Raw genomic sequence first — 22627 nt, 5'->3', positions numbered from 1 at the left:
TCATATGCTGGTGTTGTGTAGTAATGAGCTGACGTGACTTCAGCGGCGCTTGCTAACTTTTTTAATGCGCGGTTGCACGCACACACTAGATATCATGAAATGGCAAACTAGATGTGCTACGTCCCATGCCATTGGCTACATGAGCCCAGAGTGATTATGGGACATTTAGTCTATATACTACATCGATGAATTCTAAACTGTCATTTGTCACATGAGGTTAAGAAGGCCAAATCAATCCATACCAGTGACTATAGATAATGTTGCAAATATTGTTAATTCAGTACGTGACACAGATGGATTCGGACCATAAATAGGATGTCTTGCTCATGTAGTAAACCTAGCTGCTAAGAGAGCTGTAGCAATCAACGGTGTGCCCTGCCTCACTTTACAAACAGTAAAGATTGTTCTCAGCACTTTTATACAAATTTTTTTCATATCAGTAAGAAGTAAGCACGTAAATATTATGCACTAAAATGCATGTTTATATGATGGCAATTTAATTTTTGCTCGTTAGCAAAAAAACAAACAAACAAACAAACAAACAAAAAAAATGAAACAAAAAATACAATTGTTTTTTTTTTTTTTACAGAGCATTAAATGTATTGAATCGGATCGAAAATTGTGTCCCCTGTATCAAAATTCGTACCGAACCATGACTTAACTGTATCGTTGCATCCCTATGGAACACCATTGCAGAAGCTATGACGGGAAAAGTTTTCATTTTCCTAAATGCTTAAGTTATTAAGTGCAATTTTTTTTTTTTTTTTAAACACATTTTATTTATTCTGTGTTTCTGTGTGGTATCAATATTGTTGTTTTTTACTTAAGAGGCAGGGTCTTTTGTTTTTAGTTGTGATTTCTTAAAAAGTATATTTGAGTTTAAGAGTAAATATTTATCGTGTTTAAATGGGTGTACTTGATCTATTAATATATACTGTAGTCGCACTGTGTTATTGTAAATTGGTTTAAAAAAATTGGGGGGGGGCGCAATAATATCGCATATCGCAATAATTTATGAGAATAATTATCGCACACTAAAATTTGTTATCGCGACAGGCCTAATTCATACTTACACGGAAATTCGGGTTACGTCGCCAGTGTAGGACGGAACTCATTCGAAACCCGGGTACTAGCTGCATATGCCCCTAAAATGTATATGTACAAATTTGGGGGGGGGGGGCTCTACTTTGCAGTTTTTAACTTTACGCTGTCGGTTCTGGTCCCAATCAACAGTAATAGTTCAGGATCACTCTAATACCCCTTTCCCACTGGCCAAAAAACCCGTGTCAACCCACTAACAATCGGCTTTTGGTGGCAGTGGGAAAGGTGCAGGGACCCGCCTCGACCCGTGTCAATCAACCCGCCAAGCAACCCGCGTTAAAATCACCTCGGCTCTGATCGTCATGCAGTGTGAAAGCAAAACCCCGGGTCAATAGTCAACACCCTAATCTACGTGGTGACGTAGGCTCTTACGTGATGCGTCGTTACAACATGCCAGTCGCCTCCCATTTAACACGCCCCACAACCGTAGTTACGTCGATGCTAACAACAAAGCTAGTAGAAGAATTCACGTCATTACGTTGCCCCAGCACAAGCAGAGTGTTGATCCTTTGCCGCATTTCGACCATTTTGAGGGCAGTAAAAAGCATGAAAACAGAGAACACAAACGGAAATTAGGCTTCCATAATGCTCTGCATTGTTTACTTCCTTGAACTGAATGAATTTGGTCGCACTTGTCGACATTGCGACATTAGCGTGGTGACATCACGTAACCTTACGCACGGCTGAGAAGGGGTGGGGGTTAGACGGGTGAAGAAAAAAAAAAAAAAAAGACACGGCTTTTTTTTGTCAATGGGAAAAGTGCCAAATGCCAATTGCTAGTGGGTTGCATCGGCTTGGAAAAACGCGCGTTGACCCACTAGTTTCAGTGGGAAAGGGGCATAAATAAAGCCAATGAAAATGACCGTAATTTTCATTGTATTTCAAGATGACATGTCTATTGTATGTGTTGGATTTTATCAAGTGAATTTCCCCCCAAAATGTGACTTATACTCCGGTGCGACTTATATGTTTTTTTTTACCCTCTTCATTGCGCGTTTTTTGGCTGGTGCGATTTATACTCAGGTGCGACTTAAAGTCCGAAAAATACGGTGCATAAAAAATAAATAGCTATAATAATTTCTGTAATAGTAGTTATTTTGTAATCAATATTTTATTTAGTATATTTGTTTCATTTATATTTTAATTGTATGTTCAACTTCCTTCATTTAAAATATTTTTTTTTCTAAAGCATTCTTTCATACAGTCAAAAATATCAATAATAATTTCATTAATATTACATGCTGAGATGCAACTGATGATGTAACTGTACATGTCTTATTGAGTCCACCAGCAAACAAATACCTTTTGATTACCATATTTTCAATTACAGAGCAGTTATACTGTATTTAAGTTTTATTCCAACGCCCCTGGTCAGTTTTCATATTTGCATGTCAGTTCGGAATGTTAGAGTTTATTGAAATTATGGCCTCTGCAAAGAAAAAGAAAAGTGTTTTACGACAGCTTGGAACAAATGAATCCGCTTCCCGTGATTTGGCTGCCGTCTGTCAGTCTGCCTGACTCAGTAGAACCGCGTCGCCCGTCCACAATGGGATCTAATTGGACTGTCTCTCTTTTCATTGGCAAGCATTTCAGGACAGGAAATGGGACCTGAGTCTTTCTTTTTTCTTCTGGTTTTGCCTCAGGACTCGAAGGAGCACCCTTTTGCTCTTATTGAATATGTAATCAGTTCACCTATGATTTTTGTGTGTGTCAATTGAAAAATAGTAACCTTGTCCCACTTTGTGCAGGCAGCAATCTAAATTTCAAAATTTTAGCTTTTTTTTTTTTAGAAACATAATTAACGAACTACAAATACAAACAAAATCGCTGTAGTTCTTGTTCCATAAATCTGTGCACTTTGGGGTGATTTTTCGGCAGTGGAAAACTTGCGCTCCCACACGCTTGCTTTTGACAGGAAGGAAAGGCATATCTGTTTGGAGCAGCATCCTCTAAGCAACGCTTTATCACAGACATCATCTGCGAGAATAAACAGACATGACGAGTGTTTAGCTGTGATCCATAGGCCTGCCTCGTTTTCCCAGAATCTTCTCATCCAATTAGGACACCAGTGAGCGCTCATTAAGATATGCCCAGTCTCGTTCTATGAAGGGAAGTATGTGGATAAAACAAGACATTCTATTTTTTTTTTTACTTGAAATAAATTCAAAAAGCATTGTTCTAACGTAGTGGTTCTTAACCTGGGTTTGCTCGAACCCCCCGGGGTTTCGGTGAGTCTAAGGGGACACCCAGGGCCCTATTTTTGTACGCTGACAAAATCAAGGCAAATTGGCGTTTTAAAACTGGTTATGTACTAGTTTGCTCCCAATTTACGGGGTTTATTCGGTTTCTCTCAACTGCTAGTCCCCTATATGATGGGAAGAGCAACTGGTTTGCTCAGTGGTAGGTTGACTCACGCTTGATAAGAGGAAGTACAACAGACCTACAGGTACTATGTACTGTGCTCGCATTTTATAACATGAAAATGTTGCGACAATATAAAAGAGAATGTAGACGTGAAAGCAAAAAAAGGAACTGTGAAATGAGTTTCATTTTCCAACGTGCAAAGCAACATTAAAAGACAAAATTATTTGTAGTCAGTTTTGTTTTTGTGTGAAGATTTGAATGGAATATTCAATATGCACATTGTTGCTGGCCAACTACGTATGAAATGCATGTTTCAGGCATCTCTATCTGTGAAGATAAAAACACTAAGCATAACGTTTATGACCTGCTTAAAAATATGCACGCAGAATGAGAAGAAATTGGAACTGGAATTTGCTTAGATACTGGCTTGCTAGGCTGGCTATATCGGATTTGAATTTGAAAAAACTAATTCCGAAGGGTTCTGTAATTGCACACGTTGAACTCGTGGGGTTTGGTAGGTTTATCAAGGTTAAGAACTAGGCCTGCAAAATATCGTTTGAACATCGCCATCGTGATATATTCATGCGCAATAGTCCAATCGCAGGACGTGCAATTGTTTTTTGTTTTTTTTAACACGTAAACTTGTTTTGCTTATAAAAGCAGTGTGCGGAGACATAGCCTTCTGGATTCCCTCTATCTAAATCAATCTAGGGCTGCAGCTATCAATTATTTTAGTAGTTGATTAATCGATGAACTACAACTTCGAATTATCGAGTAATTTGATAAGGAACAAAAAAATTAAAATAAAGAGCTGAGCCTCAAAGGGTATGAAAAAAGAGCTGAGCCTCAAAGGGTATGAAAAAAATAAATGAAGATCTAAGTACAACAAAAGAACAATTGGCTAACTGGCATAGCGAAAGTCCGCTAGCTTAAATGCTATAAAATGCTCACGTTTTTTTTGTTTGTTTTTTTTTCTCCCTCAACAGTGCTCTTAACAAATGGTTTAAGCACATATTTCCACAAAAAAAGCTAAATATACCAATAAACTAAATTAGGACTGCATTAAAATAAACATTACCTCAAACATAAACTTAGCTTATGTTGGTCTTAACCAGGGATCAGCTGGATTTAGCCATGCAAAATGAGTTATGCAATTTCACTGTTGCCACTAAAGGGCAGTGTATCCAACCAAATCAATAAAACTGAATGCAAACACTTTCAAAACAAACCATTACAACGCCACTTAAATTTCAACCTCTACTCGAAGCCGCAACATTTAATTTGAATCTTTATTTTAATCAAATTAATACTATTATATATAGTAATATACTATAATATTAATGCTAGATATTTTTTTTAAGAATGGTTTTGAATCATGTTGGAAAGTTGAAGTCAGTGTTCTGAATCTGTTTACATTCCATTCTTTTGCACTAGTTAATGCTATCAGCATTTGACCTCATTGTTTGTGATTTCTTGTTGTTATTTACGTGTTTATTTGTACTGTAAAAACATCAAAAATTTGATTTCTAAATTAGTGAAAAAAGGAATGGGGGTTATTAGATTAGTCGACTAATCGTAAAAATAGTCTGCTGACCAATCGGGAGAAAATTACTCGTTTGGGACAGCCCTAGTTGTATAGTGTACCGGAACATATTTCCTCCACACCCTTCTCACCTTTTTAACCCCTGACCTATTTTCATGCCTGTACTCGGGTTTCTACAGTCCGAAAGCAGCTTATAATAGTTGGTTTTGATGAAAAGTTCGACATTTTAACATCCTGACAAAGTTGGCTACACCCCCCAGTGCCTATCCAACCCCTTAAAAAACCCTTTTGATGCTTTCACGGATAGTAACTTTCCCAAACCTTTTAAAGCTACACGCCCCCTTCAACATCTTAACGCACCACATTTTACCCAGACACTGTTTCAACTGTCACAGACTGTGTTATCGCACACTTAAAACACCCAAAAAACTGCAAAAAACCCTTAAAAAAGTTCTCGTCCAGTTTTCTCTTTTTCGACAAAATGCAACCCCCTCAACAAAAAGCCTGCAAAACGCATTGCTTCTCCAAACAAACAATTTGATTGGCTGAGTCATGTTGCAACACACGCGATTGTGTGTATTTCCTCTGTGCATACTTTACTACCGTAATTTCCCAAAAGTAGGCGTGGATTAAATTGCAAAAATGCACTGAATAAGAAATATCGGACAGAAAAGTGAATAAACGTGCTTTCCTTTTGTTTTAGGCCTGTCAGCGTTATTTTCCGTAAATATCTCAGCTTATCTTTCACTCTATAAGAGACGAGGGAAAGACAGACATCCTGCTGCGTTTTGCTGCTGCTCCACTTTTTCTTTCGTTTTTTTCCCCCTTTACCACCCCGCTTCCTATCAGGAAGTTTCCCATCTGCCTTTGTGTGTGTGTGTTTGCTGAGGCTAGGATGATGAGGGGGAGGCCCAGTGGTGTTGAAACAGCAGCCGACACGCACCCTGATTACGCGCTTGTGCACAGATTTATTTATTTATCTATTTTTTCCCAGGCATTTATGTGGCACTGATAAGAAAGCACATTCGCTCACACACGTAGGCGCATAGCATACGTGCATTTAATACAGCGGTTTAAGTTTGTTCCTGGTATCATTTGGCATCCCTCTCCAACATTCTGGCAAGAGTTTTTGCACCACTTCTTCCTCCTGCACACTCTAAAACAGTGCCTCCCAACCCCTTTTCAGCTGAAACATACATTCTGCATTGAAAAAATCTCAAGGCACGCCACCAGCTGAAAATCTTGAAATTTCACTGTAGCCTATATTAACAATATAAAGTCATTCCCATTGATTATTTATCTCCAGGAATCAAACACAAAAACAATATTTCAATATTTATTTTTTTATTTTAACTCAGGTGGTGTGAAACCTGGGCATGTTTGAATGAACACAGAGCTGAGAACCTTGCAGGAATAGAAGATAAACAAATTAGAAGGTTAAATGATCTCAGTCCGTTCAATCAATTCAAAAGTTAGAACTTGAGGTTCACGAAACGTAAAAATAAGAAATATAACGACTTTAATCTGGTGATTTTACGACCTTTTTTCTCCCAATATGTCTAATGTTACGCCCAAAGCAATTTTGCGTACACACATACGTACTAGACATGTGCCGGTATGAGATTTTGACGGTACGATAACCTTGAGCAAAAATACCGCGGTTTCACAGTATTGCAATTATAGGTCCAAGTGTTGTGCATGTGTTATTTTGATATGTATGGGTTAAAAAAAACATGTTTGATTGAAAAGGGTTTTCTTTAAATTTTCAGAACATATTTGCAAATTGTTCCATGAATATAATATTAAAATAAATTAATTAACAAAAAATAACAAATATTTTAAATAAAATTAAAATAAATAGCATCTATAGACTAGCTACAGCTCAGGCTGCTCAAGATTAGAGCAAGAACAAAAATAATTGCTATAAAAAAGTAAAAACACTTCTAAATAAAATTAAAAAATATACACTGTACGACTTTTTTGTTTTTTGAGGGGGGAAAACGCTCAAGTGAGGTTTCACCATTCTTAGCCATTGTGTCAACTCTAGTCTACATGTCATGCCTTTGTGTTAAAAAGAAAAAGAATTCATAAGTTATTAAGTTAGTTAAAAATGTAAAAGTAGGTCAAAATGTAAATATTGTTGTGTAAAGGTTATCACATCTTAAAAAACATTGGGAGTGAGACCTCTCCTTGTCCAGCAAACGTGGATTTGTGCTTTGGGCAAGATCATCTGTCGCAATTAGCGATCTTTGAAGCTGTTCTTTTCCCGTTCATTCAAGCTTGTTTCTCAGCGGCTGAGATTTATAAACACGACGAAATTGCTCTTCCAGCTAAGACTAGGCTAATATTCATCTTTGTAAGATTTTAGTTCGTTTGTACTTTGAATTTGAAAGGAAAATGTGTGTTTTATTTTTAGTGAACTTTTTCATGGCGTTCATGGATATAACTTCACACGTGTTAAAAATACTAAATGTATACATTTTGTATATTTCAGTTACCATGATTTGAGACCTCCATAAATTCAAGAAAAGTACGCCTCGTGTTTGGAGTGTTTCTTTTTTGGTTCGCTGGCTGTCTAGCAGAATAGCGTTACTGACACACACAGCAACAACCAGAGACGGAGGGGTGAGCGCTACCGCTCCAAGACAAATCTGGCTGCATTTTTGGGACATGTAAAATAGCGAATACCGTACTGCGGTATGACGAAAAATTTGAGTGGTTTTGAAACCGTGACGTTTTCATACCACAGTAAACCTTGAAACCGGTAACCGGCACATGTCTGATACATACCTTATGTATACGTACCCTAACTAAACAACTTTCATCTCATAATATGCTGATTTTGCTCTCATAAAATTACGATTTTAATCTTATAATATTACAATGTTTGATTAATTCTTGTAATATTACAATTTTCTCTCGGAATTCGGGCTGCAAATAACGATTGTCTTTATAATCGGTTAATCGGACAATTAAACGATTAATCGATTAATCTGATGAATTAAACTTTTTTCCGAGTTACCTTCACAATTTGAAGTTGTTTTAGGCATGTTGTAAGAAAATTTGAAGACAGAATGGATGACTATCCATCAAAAATATTTTATTCCAGCTTCCTGACTTAACTGTAGTCTACAACTTTACTTTTGTGAAGTTTGTTCAAGTTTCTTAATAAAGGTTTTGAGTATAAAACATAAAAATAATTTTTCAGTGCACAAATCAGTCAAAAGTCCTGTTCATTCAAATTACATTTTTTTTGTAATATTGTGGGCAAAGCGCTGGTATAAATTGTGTCAAATGACTCCTTTATTTTCTTTTAACAAACTACACAACAAAATTGAATGAGGAAGTCGACTGTAATGAATCAGTTTTCTTTATCAAACAGTTGTTCATAATTACAATCCAAATCCCATTTCAAAGCACACTCTTTTGTATGACAATTTACAGTTTCAATGGGCGTTTGCGTTGAAAGAAGACTAAGCTGTTGTATTAATGGGTTGATGTGTTTTCTTCATAAAAGGAAATGAGACAACTTCGCAATCTAACAAAAACTCAACTGCTAGCTGGTAATATGGTTCTTCAAAACAAGATACAAACGGACTTAAGACACTGATAAGCATAATCGCTAACTAGCTTAGCGCTCCCGCAAAGTAGTAACATCTCCAAGAATGCGAACAATACAATTGGCTTCATTTACTCACTTCTGACGGAGGCACACTGGATCTAACGACACAAAATACAATCTAACTCTCGACACTTCTTAAAATTATTAATTCAGCAACCCAACCCGAGTGTCGCAGTGAACTCTCTCTCTTGCTCTAATCCCTTACTTGTGCAGCCTCATATTGCACATAAACAAGGACCCTGCTTATGGCTGCCGGTAAAAATGGATTTTCCGGTTTGTTGGCAACCAGTTTATCAATCGTTTTTAATCGATTTAATCGATTAGTTGTTGCTGCCTTGCTCGGAATATTACAACACACGGCTTCTTGGCAGATAATTTTGGCACATTGGTTGGGAAACACTGCTCATTTGGAATTGTTAAAGAAGCCTTTGTCTACAATTTAAGGTTGAAATCATTTATTTTGACTTCTTCATAGGGTTGTGAGCAGGGTGTGCCACCTCTGTCAGGTTGCTGAAATGGGATGTGTAGCTTTAAACAGTTGTAAAAGAAAATATTGAAAAGGCTTTTTCTGGGTAGCTGAGAGATTATGTTTGTGGAAAGGGGGTGTCATATAGGGAAAATGCTGTCTATAAAAAAGCCTAAAGCTCTCAGAAATTCAAAACAAAGCCTTTTACATACGTTAATAGCAGTTTTCCTGACGCCTTTTCAGTCGCGCATCCTTATAAGAGCTAGTGCACCCCCTTTCTCCAAACCCATACTAAAAAGGTCAAAACGATGCCTTTTGGATAATTTAAGTGCTTTCTTTAGGAAACCTTTCAAGCTTTGTACATCAGAATTAGCACCCCCCCCCTCCTTTCCCCTGCCTAATCACTAGGGAAAAACACATTAAAAACACTTTGATTGCTTCTGACAGCAGAGCATCACTTAGCATCAATCGCATATCAATTAGCGGCAAGGACAGTCGTCTCAAAACACAAGCAATTTCTTCTCTCCCGATCTGCTGCAATATGTTTTAAATAGCTGCAAATTGCCGATGTGGAACCAAGCCTCCACTGCAGTATTTAATTATGTTCCAAAATAATTGCACGAAAATGAAATTGTTGTTACATAAGTTGAATTTGAAACATTGGAGCACCCTGTAGTGTCTTACAAAGGAGACAAGCCAAATATGCAATTTTCCCTCAAATTGCAAATGGCGATTTAAAAATCAACAGTGACGCAAACAATCAATTCCAAACAATTGTCTGATGTAATTAATCAGCAATGTATTAGAATGTTCATCTATAATTTAGACGTAAATACGCACAAGGTAAGGTTTGTGCTGTTTATGTTTAATTTTCAACAACAAAAGGTCTCCTTAATTCCCTTCTGCTCACTGATATTTTTTTGGTTTAATATATTTGCACCTCTCCTCCCTCCTAGGATCATTCCATTTCAGAGGCCACTTAAGATCAAGGAGCTGCTCCAGAAGGTCACAGAGGCCTTTGGCCAGCAGATGGACATGTTCTTCATGGAGAAAGAGGTAATTTGAGATATGTTTTTATGGAACAAATTAGTGTCGATTACACAACAAGTGACATACAGTATAGTGCACTTCTATTTCTGAGATTAAACAACTACCAAATGATCTATGATTGTTGTTGTATGAACACAGATATTAAAAAAAATACTAGAAAGGATTCAAATCTACAGTGATTTATGATGAATGAAAAAGCTCATGAATCATCGATTCTTTTTTCTGACAGAATTGGTTTTGTTTTTTAAATTTTTTTAATATTACTTTTATGACCTTCCAAAGCAAAAACGACACAAACAAAAACGTAAAAGATCAACTGCTGAAATATTTTTAAAAATCCAAATAAAACCCAGTGTTGTCACCGATTACTTGAAAAAGTAATTTAATTACTGATTACTGATTTCGCTTTAAAAAAGTAATCTAATTCCTGATTATTTCATTATCAAAGTAACTAAGTTACTCTAAAAGTAATTTATCACTATAACCAATTTTCCGCCCTTAGCAACATAGGAATGACAACAGAAAAATGTCATCGCATGTAATTGACTTTCCGAGAATTGAATTTAACGGAGAAGATCAGAATTTTCCACATAAGGCTTCATCTTTGAGTTAGCGGGGGGATAATTAGTTGATTGAATTGATTTCAGCCATCATCGACTCGCGCTAGCTTAGCCACTCCGGAGCTCTCAGACTAACAAATAACTGACAAACTGCACGAAATTTGTTCAAATCAACTCCAATGGCTAATTATACCCCTGAAGACTCAAAGATTAAGTTGACTAAGATTAAGATTATGTTGTCTATAAAAGTTGTAAAGCAATAAAACAAAAAACAAAAATGAATGAATTTTAGAAGAATCCTATAAAGTATTTCATAGCAGTTAAAAATTATTTTTCAAACAGATCATGTGACAAGCACCTTAGAGACGGTCCTTCCCTTTGCTTTGCCAAAACTACATCTGACGATGGATATTTAGAATTTCTTTAAACCTAAGCTTTCAAAAGCTTCAACAACAACCGAGCTTGAAGCCAGGATGGAACACGAACAGTGTCCATATCTATATATACGGCAGAAAACACAGACATGACTGAAAAACCAGTTTCTGCTCTTGCACTCCTCTTTAAAATAAACTGCTGTATTTTAAGCCAAAAGAACTGTTGTGTTAGATAGAACAATATGTCTATATGCTGCCATAGCATATTCATGGCGCATTAAGCCCGCAAACCCTTTAATGCCAGCAATATGAAGCAATTATCAGAGAATCCCAAAATTTGAAAAATAAGGTCCTAATGAAACCTTTTTTTCAAATTTGTAAAAAAAAAAGTCAAATGAATATGTGTAATAAGCGCTCAGATATCTATAACCCTTGCTAAATCCTGTTTGTTTTTCTCATGGAACCTGAGATGCATGTGTTGACTTTCATCCATTTTTTTTTTCCAAAAAGAAATGTTAAAATTTTGAATTAGTCTCAAAATCCTGAAATTTTAGGTGCATCAAATGTGATACATTTGGCAATATAGGGTTAATTTGTCCGTTTTACCCTGGAAAACCCCGTTTACAGACGTCGCACAACCACTTTTGTTTCAACCCAGCCATAAAACAAAGTTAATTAATCATATTTATTATTCAAAATGTCTGTGATTTTTAGCTTAGAATCATTAATTGATGTCTAATATTTCGGGGGGGGGGGGGGAGACGACTGTAAAAAATTATTCACTCGCATATTTTCAACTCTTAAATTATGTCACAATGAAAAAAATGGTGTCTGTAAAAAAGTCACAGATATCTACCTCATAACTATCGCTTAAATGTATTTTTTTTCTTACTGTCGCATTTTCTCCAATATGTTAGCTGATAATTGATCCAAACAAAGAAAAATTGAAGAAAAAAAAAATCTGCTCTTGTGTGCTCTCACCTCCAGTTAAGGTTTTGCTGTTTAAAAAAATTTTTTTTTTCAATATCCTCCTGTTCAAAATTTTTCTTCCCCCAGGAAATTGAGATTTTAAACTTTCCAATGATGTATCACACATGCATATAGGACAATTTTGAAATCTGGCCAAATTGGGAGTCTCAGAGCGGAACTTCAAGTCACCTGAGTGTTTTCCGCTTTACATAGAACATGCCAACATTTTGGACACACCTCATTCAATGCAATACAAATGACGGTCATCAGCATGTTTTGAAATCTAGCCTATCTACAGGTCTTCTCCTATGGATGATTTCACGTGCCCTCATATTGCAAAAATGCACTCGGAAAAGGTCGCACAGCATCTTTTTATTTTTTTGCCTTTTTTGTTTTTCCAAGATGCTGCTGCCCCTCAAAAGCCAGGAGGACTTGGACCAAGCTGTATTTTCTCTCAGCGCCAGCACGGTGACCAACGGTCTGCTCAGGATACTGCTGAAGACCCCTAAGAACAACCATGTGAGACCCCATCTGAGATTACATGACTTATTTCATATACAACTGCAACACGAGAAGTTACCCTCCTTTTAAAGCTGATATGCATTTAGAGTCAACAACTTGAGAACCACTGTTAGCTGAAATGAGCCACTCAGAGGAAATGCAACTTCCTGTGTCCATATCGTGACGTGTGGGTGACATTTACTCACTTCCTGTCCATTCCCCCACCTCCTCACGTTCATTATTTTCCTGCAGTACCTACAAGTGAACAGCAGGGACAAGCAAAGCGAGATGAGGTCGTCACGGTCGCTCGGGGATCTGAAAGGCTCGCTGCTGAAGGGTTCGGAGAGAGTGCGCAAACATTCCACAGGTGCTTATTGTTAACATGTCATGTTTTTCCTGGGAGCGTTCTGATTTATTTTGACGTCACATAACTTTCTGTTCCTAGGGTCCCTACACACAGGCCGTACATCGCCTCCCCCAGGAAGCGTCCCTGAGGAGCAGCAGCAGATTGCTCGCCAGGGCTCCTATACCAGCATTCACAGTGAAGGGGAGTTCATCCCTGAGATGCAAGACCCGAATGTAAGAGCACAGATCCAAAATACTCGTAGTCAAAGATTTTTAGACACTTTTAGAGCAGGGGTCTCAAACTCGAACTGTCTGCGGTCCGCTTGAAATAGATTCTGGTTGAGTGTGGTGCTCACACTCACACAAGTGCTCAGCAAAAAAAGTTTCCATGCAAGTATTAAAAAAATACACAAGTACAGTGATCCCTCATTTTTCGCGGTTAACGGGGACCAGAACCCACTGCGATAAGTAAAAAACCACGAAGTAGCCCCCCCCCCCCCCAATGTATTTATTTAGATTTAGCATTGGAAATATATATATAATATAATATATACATATTGAATACGTTTTTTCACTTTTTTCCTGAAAGTATAATTAAATAAAACCTTTATGTATATTTTTAATAAACGGTTTTTAAGCACTTCAAATGTAATAATTACAGTGCCTTGCAAAAGTATTCGGCCCCCTTGAACCTTGCAACCTTTCGCCACATTTCAGGCTTCAAACATAAAGATATAAAATTTTAATTTTTTGTCAAGAATCAACAACAAGTGGGACACAACCGTGAAGTGGAACAAAATTTATTGGATAATTTAAACTTTTTTAACAAATTAAAAACTAAAAAGTGGGGCGTGCAATATTATTCGGCCCCCTTGCATTAATACTTTGTAGCGCCACCTTTTGCTCCAATTACAGCTGCAAGTCGCTTAGGGTATGTTTCTATCAGTTTTGCACATCGAGAGACTGATATTCTTGCCCATTCTTCCTTGCAAAACAGCTCGAGCTCAGTGAGGTTGGATGGAGAGTGTTTGTGAACAGCAGTCTTCAGCTCTTTCCACAGATTCTCGATTGGATTCAGGTCTGGACTTTGACTTGGCCATTCTAACACCTGGATACGTTTATTTTTGAACCATTCCATTGTAGATTTGGCTATATGTTTTGGATCATTGTCCTGTTGGAAGATAAATCTCCATCCCAGTCGCAGGTCTTGTGCAGATACCAACAGGTTTTCTTCCAGAATGTTCCTGTATTTGGCTGCATCCATCTTCCCGTCAATTTTAACCATCTTCCCTGTCCCTGCTGAAGAAAAGCAGGCCCAAACCATGATGCTGCCACCACCATGTTTGACAGTGGGGATGGTGTGTTCAGGGTGATGAGCTGTGTTGCTTTTACGCCAAACATATCGTTTTGCATTGTGGCCAAAAAGTTCAATTTTGGTTTCATCTGACCAGAGCACCTTCTTCCACATGTTTGGTGTGTCTCCCAGGTGGCTTGTGGCAAACTTTAAACGAGACTTTTTATGGATATCTTTGAGAAATGGCTTTCTTCTTGCCACTCTTCCATAAAGGCCAGATTTGTGCAGTGTTCGACTGATTGTTGTCCTATGGACAGACTCTCCCACCTCAGCTGTAGATCTCTGCAGTTCATCCAAAGTGATCATGGGCCTCTTGGCTGCATCTCTGATCAGTTTTCTCCTTGTTTGAGAAGAAAGTTTGGAAGGACGGCCGGGTCTTGGTAGATATGCAGTGGTCTGATGCTCCTTCCATTTCAATATGATGGCTTGCACAGTGCTCCTTGAGATGTTTAAAGCTTGGGAAATCTTTTTGTATCCAAATCCGGCTTTAAAGTTCTCCACAACAGTATCTCGGACCTGCCTGGTGTGTTCCTTGGTTTTCATAATGCTCTCTGCACTTTAAACAGAACCCTGAGACTATCACAGAGCAGGTGCATTTATACGGAGACTTGATTACACACAGGTGGATTCTATTTATCATCATCGGTCATTTAGGACAACATTGGATCATTCAGAGATTCCTCACTGAACTTCTGGAGTGAGTTTGCTGCACTGAAAGTAAAGGGGCCGAATAATATTGCACGCCCCACTTTTCAGTTTTTTATTTGTTAAAAAAGTTTAAATTATCCAATAAATGTTGTTCCACTTCACGATTGTGTCCCACTTGTTGTTGATTCTTGACAAAAAAATTAAATTTCATATCTTTATGTTTGAAGCCTGAAATGTGGCGAAAGGTTGCAAGATTCAAGGGGGCCGAATACTTTTGCAAGGCACTGTACATGTTTTAAAAGTGTGACCGTCCCATCGAATTATTTTCAAACAAGAATAAAGCAGAAAAAGTGCTTGGCTTTATTAAATGCTTCATTGACTGAGTCCACTCAAATCTGCTCATTCTTTTAAGGCAGAAAACACGGACAAGGCTGAAAAAGCAGTTTGTGCTCTTGCACCCCTCTTTAAAATACACTGCTGTATTTTAAGACAAAAGAACGGTTGTGTTTGATAGAACAATATGTCTATATACTGCCATAGCAGATTCATGGCGCAATAAGCCCCCAAACTATTTTTCATTTGTCCGTTTTACCCTGGAAAGCCCTGTTTACAGACGTCGCGCAACCGCTTTTGTTTCAACCTAGCCATAAAAAGAAGGTAAGTAATTGTATTTGTTATTCGAAATGTCTGTCATTTTTAGCTTGGAATCAATAATTGATGTCTAATATTTAGTTTTAAAAAAAAACGACTTTAAAAAAATTATTCATTTGCATATTTTAAACTTTTAAACAAATTACGTCACAATGAAAAAATTTACGTCTGTAAAAAAGTCACGGATATCTACCTCATAACTATCGCTTAATTGGATATTTTTTTGTTACTGTCACATTTTTCCGATATGTTAGATGATAAATAATCGATCCAAACAAAGACAAATTGAAAAAAAAAAAACATTTAAAAGGGTAAATATATGAAAATGAAAATCTCGATTACGCCTTGATGTCTGCGATTTCTGCATCGCGACCCCTGATATATGTATTACCATGTACCCCCACAAAATCTCCCAAAAATCCAGCTGTGGCTATTAACAGCTGTGTCTTGACACTCGGTAATACATGCTACATGGAGTTTTTGGATCGAAAAGAGGTAAGTACCATATTTTTCGGACTATAAGTCGCAGTTCTTTTCATAGTTTGGCTGGGGGTGCGATTTATACTCTGGAGCGATTTATGTGTGAGATAATTAACAAATTATTATATCATTTCACATGGTATTTTGGTGTTTTGGATTGACACTGATGGTTTGGTAAACTTGTTAGCATGTTCTTTATGCTATAGTTATCTGACTAACTCTTAATAGTAGAGATGTCCCAATCGATCGGGATAGATTGGGTCCGATCACGTCATTTTCAAAGTATTGGAATCGGCAAAAAAATATCAGCCATGCCTTTTTGTAATATATATATATATGTGTATGTATTTTTAAATTAAATCGTTTTCTAAATATATTTAACGTTACAGACATAATATGTTACACTCGTCCAGAATCTTTAGTTTAGGCTTAAGGTACCGACAACAGCGGTAATTGATTTTTTAAAAATGTATCACGTTAAATATTTAATGCAATTAATACATGCGTTGCACGACCCACTCACGCGTTGGCGCGCTCAATCTGTAATGGCGCCATTTTACCCATATAGAGAGATAAAAGGCAGCATAAAATGAGTAGAGTGCATTTTGGCAGCCTTTGAGGCCTTCTTTTTATAGGCTAAAGCCTTACAATCCCTCTCCCTACGATAGAAATATCATTGGAAGCAATGTGGGGAAGCTTATGTTATTTCCCAACGCAGAGAAGATACATCCATTTGTAGGACTAGGCAAAGTCATGGGTCCACTTCCCATCATGCATTTGGGTTGAATGGCTGCAGTATCATTTACTGAAAGCTCAAAAAATACACTAGATGGCAATATTTAGTCACAATATACAAAGTCACAAGTCTTTCTATCCATGGATCCCTCTCACAGAAAGAATGTTAATCATGTAAATGCCATCTTGAGGATTTATTGTCATAATAAACAAATACAGTACTTATGTACTGTATGTTGAATGTATAAGTCCGAGTTGATGATTATCGGGAAAAATTATCGGGAATGATGGGAATTGTATCGGGAGCAAAAAGAAAAGCAATCGGATCGGGAAATATCAGGATCGGCAGATACTCAAACTAAAACGATCGGGATCGGATCGGGAGCAAAAAAACATGATCGGAACAACCCTACTTAATAGCTATGTTATGTTAACATACCGGCCACGTTCGCATTTCGTTGTTCATGCATCATGTAACATTATCAACTGTACACTTATTCAGCATGTTGTTCTCTATTGTATTTTTATTTTAAATTACTTTTCAAGATGATGATATCTATTCTATGTGTTGGATTTTATCGCGTAAATTTCCCCCAAAAATGCGACTTATACTCCAGTGCGACTTATATATATTTTTTCTTCTTCTTTGGCCATTTTATGGTTGGTGCGACTTATACTCAGGTGCGAGTTATAGTCCAAAAAATACAAAAAGTACTCAATATTATCTCGTTAAAATCATGGCGTCTTAATTTATGCTCTCAACTCCAGTTAGGGTTTTGCTGTTTAAAATTTTTTTTTTCTTTTTTCTTTTTTTTTTAATGCCCTCCTGTTCAAAATTTTTCTTCCCCCAGAAAACTGAGATTTTAAGCTTGCTAATGATATATCACACATGCATATAGGACAATTTTGAAATCTGAGCACTGAGGGCACGAAAAAAACTTGAGGGGCGCACAAACATTTACAGTCAAAAATATTTTCCCGTGGCTCGCGCACCAACCGTCATAAACTTCTTTAAATCACGCCCCTTTCAACATTTCGACAAAGTTGGCGTCAGAATTATGACACTATTGACACCTTCTCCTTCCCATGCCTTCAAAAAACAGTCTTGCACCTTGACCATCATGACTCACACTCAATTTTTGTTGTCACATTTCAGTTGTTGGATCCCTTCGGGAGTGCGGGCAATTCACTGTCGAGCAGCTGTCAATCCATCGACCAAGCGCTTGACAGGTGAGCGGTCGCCTTCCTGATGCTCTGGGCTCATTAGATGTGTTGAAAAGTCAGCGTGGAGCGAAGGGAATGGGGTCATGTTTGCTGTTACCATGGCGACTCTTTTATCTGAGTGCCCGGATTCCAGCGCCATTATCATTAGAGGAGAAAGACACAGGACATGAGAGTGGGGCACTAACGAGGGGAGTGAAAAGAGAAAAGGGAGGCTCGGAGAGCGAGCGAACAAGCAGGCGGCGAGCGGAAACGGCTTCTACCTGCACGAGGCTTATCTGCGCTCCAGGCCATGAGAACAATGGCAGGAAACCGGCGCATTGGAACTTTTCCCTGCGAGCGGGCATGCGTGCCCCCCTTATCCAGGGTCTCGTGGCCCCCGTGACGCCCCGCGGTCAGCAGAGACGTCACGCTTCTCTGACGGGTCAGCCGGAGGAGGGTAGAAGGCGAGAAGAGCCAGATTTAGTGGTGAAATATTACACAGGGTTGGCGCGGACCCAAACCCCAGCACATGCTCACATTCTCAAGTCAAAACAAAACCTTCTGGATATTTTAGAGCAGCTTATAACGTGTTAAGTAGGGGTGGGAATCTTGGGGCGCCTAACAATTCGACTACGGCTACGATTAGACAAAACAAGATTAAAACAAGCTATTTTCATCCTTCTGCTGTGAATTGGAATGAGTTTATCTCTCGTAGACGTCCAATCCATTTGAAGTGGGAGGGTGGCAGCGAATGAACATTGGACGTCTATGGCTATCAGTGCCAGCCAATGCCTGGCAATGAGTTCATTTTGGTGCATTACACGTCATTTCCAGTTGCTTTTCAGTCACTTCCTTTACCTTTTGGGGCATTTTGGGGTCACTTCCTGTTGATTTTGTGGCACGTACAGGTCACTACCACTTGATTTTGGGTTACTGAAAAGGAAGTGACTCAAATACTGTAATTTTCGCAATATAAGGCACACCTGACTACAAGCCACCACCCACCAAATTTGGCTCAAAAATGGCATTTGTTCATAGATGAGCCGCACTAGACTATAGACCCCAATCACCAACGTCACACAATCACTTGATCGCTGTATTGTGCCGCCATATTGTCCATCATTGTGTGTCCGTATTGTCATTGATCGTAGTTTCTAAAGGTGGATTCACTTAAAAAATTATGGAAGCCCCAGTGCCTTCGGACGCTGTAAACTTATTGGATGAGTTGCATAAAAGCCGTTATTTGGAAAAGCTTCGGTCGATCCAGTCGCCAGATCCATATTTGATGCCCAAACCGATGTTTCCTCCCGTCCGGTCCCATCCCGTGTGTCAGAGCTCGTCCTGAGACCACAAAATTTCCAATCATACTCCAGTTTATGTCACGATGAGGAGTCGGGTACCCAAAATCGGCACTGGCCCGAATATAAACCGACATTTGGTCAGCTGAGCGTCACCGTTGTCACGATTGTAAAATGAAACTTGATCGACAACGGGCCGGTGTGTGCCGAAAAATAGCTGCACTGCGTGAAATGTCCCCCCTGATTGGAGCGCCTATTTATAACGCTTTATTGACGTGAAAACATCAAATGTTTACATGGACACATTACAGTAATGGATTTACGACTGCAACATCAGTTTTAAATAATTAAATTACACAAAATATTAGTACTGTTTTTTAGTAACAAATCGTGGACTGGGCCACATAACCATCGTTGAACAGAAATGTATTCGTCTACAGGTTTTCACGACCATATCCCAGTGACAATCACACAGGTATGACATTTATTAGTTCAAGCAGAGTTAAATAATACATATTCACAGAAAAGAAAGTGGTTTCCGTGTGGGCGCTCCCATCAGGGAGACATTTCACTTAGGGTGGCTATTTTTTGGCACAACACCTGTTGTTGGGCTCACCTTCTTGCTGCGCGACCGTGGCGACGCACTTGGTAGTCTCCGTCTGATGATGTCTGCGATCATGTTGGCATCATATTGATGTTTTCGCCGCTGTCTAACTGACGGAGATAAACAAACTGTGCTGCTTTCGAGATTTGCCCTTTTAACAATGGGCACACAGCAACTACTAAAATCGTTTATCTTCTCTGTTACTGCAACCAACCGCGACTCATACCTTCACCATTTTGATTAATCAATGTTATCAGGAAGGTTTTTGGGTTTGTTTACGAGGCGGTGATTCCTTAGACAAGCAGAAAAACATGCAGTAATAGGAGGAATGTACGTAGCGGTAATATGTAAACACGACGAGTTGACGGACAATATGGCAGAACCAGTCGGGGGGCGGAGTTGTGACGTAACGTGATTGGGGTCTATAAGCCGCAGCTGCCCTCACTGTCCAAAATACAGTCAGTAATGGTTAATAAAGGTTAAGAGGGGGGAACTTAAGCACTTATAATTTCTTAGTTAAGGGATATGTGTACTACACAATCAGGGTCCAAAAAACATTCAGTAATGTTTAGGTGAAGAAAAAAAAAAACATGTGTATATATATATATATATATATATATATATATATATATATATATATATATATATATATATTTATAATACATAACATTAATTCAAATATACATTAGTGCATTAATAAATAGTTATTAATGTATACTTTTACTAGTAAGTGATTGTTATTTCAGAATGAGAAACATTGCTCTATGAGTGCTTGGGTGCTGCTAACCTAACATTAAGTAAGGTATTATTTCACGTGAACATACCTAATAAGTATTACTTAACCTTAATTAACCATTACTGAATGTTTTTTGGACCCTTAATGTAAAGTGTAGCACATGTGTCCCTAAACTAAGAAATTATAAATGCTTAAGTTCCCCCTTAACCTTTATTAACCATTACTGAATGATTTTTGGACCTTATTGTATTTTATATATATATATGTATTATATTTACCTTATTTTAAAGTGTAGCACATGCATCCCCTAACTAAGAAATTATTAATGCTAAATTAACAAACCCTAAACTCTAACCCCATATAGGCCTATATATATTTTTAATTTTACCAAACCACTCGTTACTGTCTGGTTATGCATTAACTAATGCATTAGCTAATTCATTAACTCATTTTAATTAATATATTAATAAATGTTAAATTATAGTAATTATTGTAATGTTACTTAAACATTAGTTATTGTCTAAAAATGCATTAACTAATGTCAATTAAGGGACCCTTATTGTAAAGTGTTACCGAAGCTTTGAATCATTGCTTCAAGAAGCTTAATTTGGCTATATTGAGCGAGACAGTCAATCTCTGCTGCCACCTGCTGTCAAAACTGTTGTTGTCCAGAATGCCTCCTAGCATGCACTGCAGTGCTACAGATGTAAATATCAATCATAATTCATGTTCTGTGCTAATTATTTCTTTAGCTACTGTTCCAGTTGTTTTATTAATTGCTACTAATTGTATTTGGTAACACTATTTGACAGTGGCGCCATAAGACTGTCATTAGACAATCATAATTATGACATGACACTGTCATGAGCATTAATGAATGCTTATAACAGATGTCATTTAATGTTACCCGGCAAATTATTTACTTTTGAATGGATGAAAAAGATCTAAGATGGACATAAATGGACTTAGTGACATAATTTGACGGATGACATTTAATGACATCTGCCATAACCGTTCAGCAATGCCCATAATAGTGTCATTTCATAATTATGACTGTCGTATGACAGCCTCATGACGCCGCTGTCAAATAAAGTGTAATCTATTAACCCAAATAAATCAACAAATAAGCCGCACTGCAATATAAGCCGCAGTACTCAAAATGAAGGAAAAAAGTAGCGGCTTACAGTCCGAAAATTAAAGTATGTCCCCAAATGAATAGGTGACTCAAAATTAACAGGAGGTAACCTTTAAATGCCCTAAAATCAACAGGAAGTGACCAGTAAATATCCGCAAAAGACGTGCTGTGAATCCTGTTTTCAGTGCTATGTCCAAACCAGCCAAAATGAATTGGATGTCTAGCGCCATCAATGACAGGCAGTGAGGTAACTTAGACACTATTCTAATGGAAGACTGATAGCAAGATGGCAACCTGTTTGTTATTTAAAAAAAAAAAAAAAAAAAAAACAGTGACACCTTTTTAAAATGACATATTGGTTATTGGTGGCAGCATATTGATCACCTTTTGGGCGAAAAAGTGCCGCGATATATCACCTTTTCGATATATTATCACACTCCTTGTGTTAAGTCACATACAGTACCTCCTTGAACATTCAAACAAGAACCAGCGCACTCCTTTTCCCTGCACAAGCCCTAAAAAGGGCCTTTTTCCGGATACTTTCAGAGCTTTATTCAATATTCTGATAGAGATGAAAATGAGATGAAAAATGGAGCTTGAATTCGACCTTGAAACCATATTTATAACCCACCATTATTCTATTCTTATATTCCTTCTGTTTGAATCAGTTTTATCCACATGCAACATGAGCTTACGCAGGTCTTCTTATCACATTTAATTCAGGACATCCACATCAGTTAAGACTTAAAGCTTTGTAGCGCCAACGCAAAAAGTTATTTTTTTGAAGAACTCCGCTCGACTCAGGAGCAACTGGAGCCAGACTGTGTTTGAAGATAAGGGCAGTCGCGGGGGAAAAATGCGTGTGGAATAGCAAATCATTTTTCTTTT

At 37.9% G+C, this 22627-nt stretch overlaps 1 protein-coding gene across 2 annotated transcripts in view; it reads left to right on the top strand.

The window, feature by feature from the left end:
- The window catches only part of map3k22 (mitogen-activated protein kinase kinase kinase 22), an 86618-nt gene that overhangs the window by 40412 nt on the left and 23579 nt on the right, over positions 1–22627 (top strand). For both annotated transcript variants that reach the window (XM_057824111.1, XM_057824112.1), the window contains 5 exons: positions 10053–10152; positions 12452–12568; positions 12803–12917; positions 12996–13129; positions 17920–17993. In XM_057824111.1, the coding sequence (XP_057680094.1) occupies positions 10053–10152; positions 12452–12568; positions 12803–12917; positions 12996–13129; positions 17920–17993 (540 nt within the window). The remainder of the gene's footprint in view (positions 1–10052; positions 10153–12451; positions 12569–12802; positions 12918–12995; positions 13130–17919; positions 17994–22627) is intronic.

The sequence above is a fragment of the Corythoichthys intestinalis genome, chromosome 20, assembly GCF_030265065.1.
Source record: "Corythoichthys intestinalis isolate RoL2023-P3 chromosome 20, ASM3026506v1, whole genome shotgun sequence".
NCBI classification, from domain to species: Eukaryota; Metazoa; Chordata; class Actinopteri; order Syngnathiformes; family Syngnathidae; genus Corythoichthys; species Corythoichthys intestinalis.
Note: the sequence above shows the minus strand (reverse complement) of the source record. Positions and strands in the feature narration are given on the sequence as shown.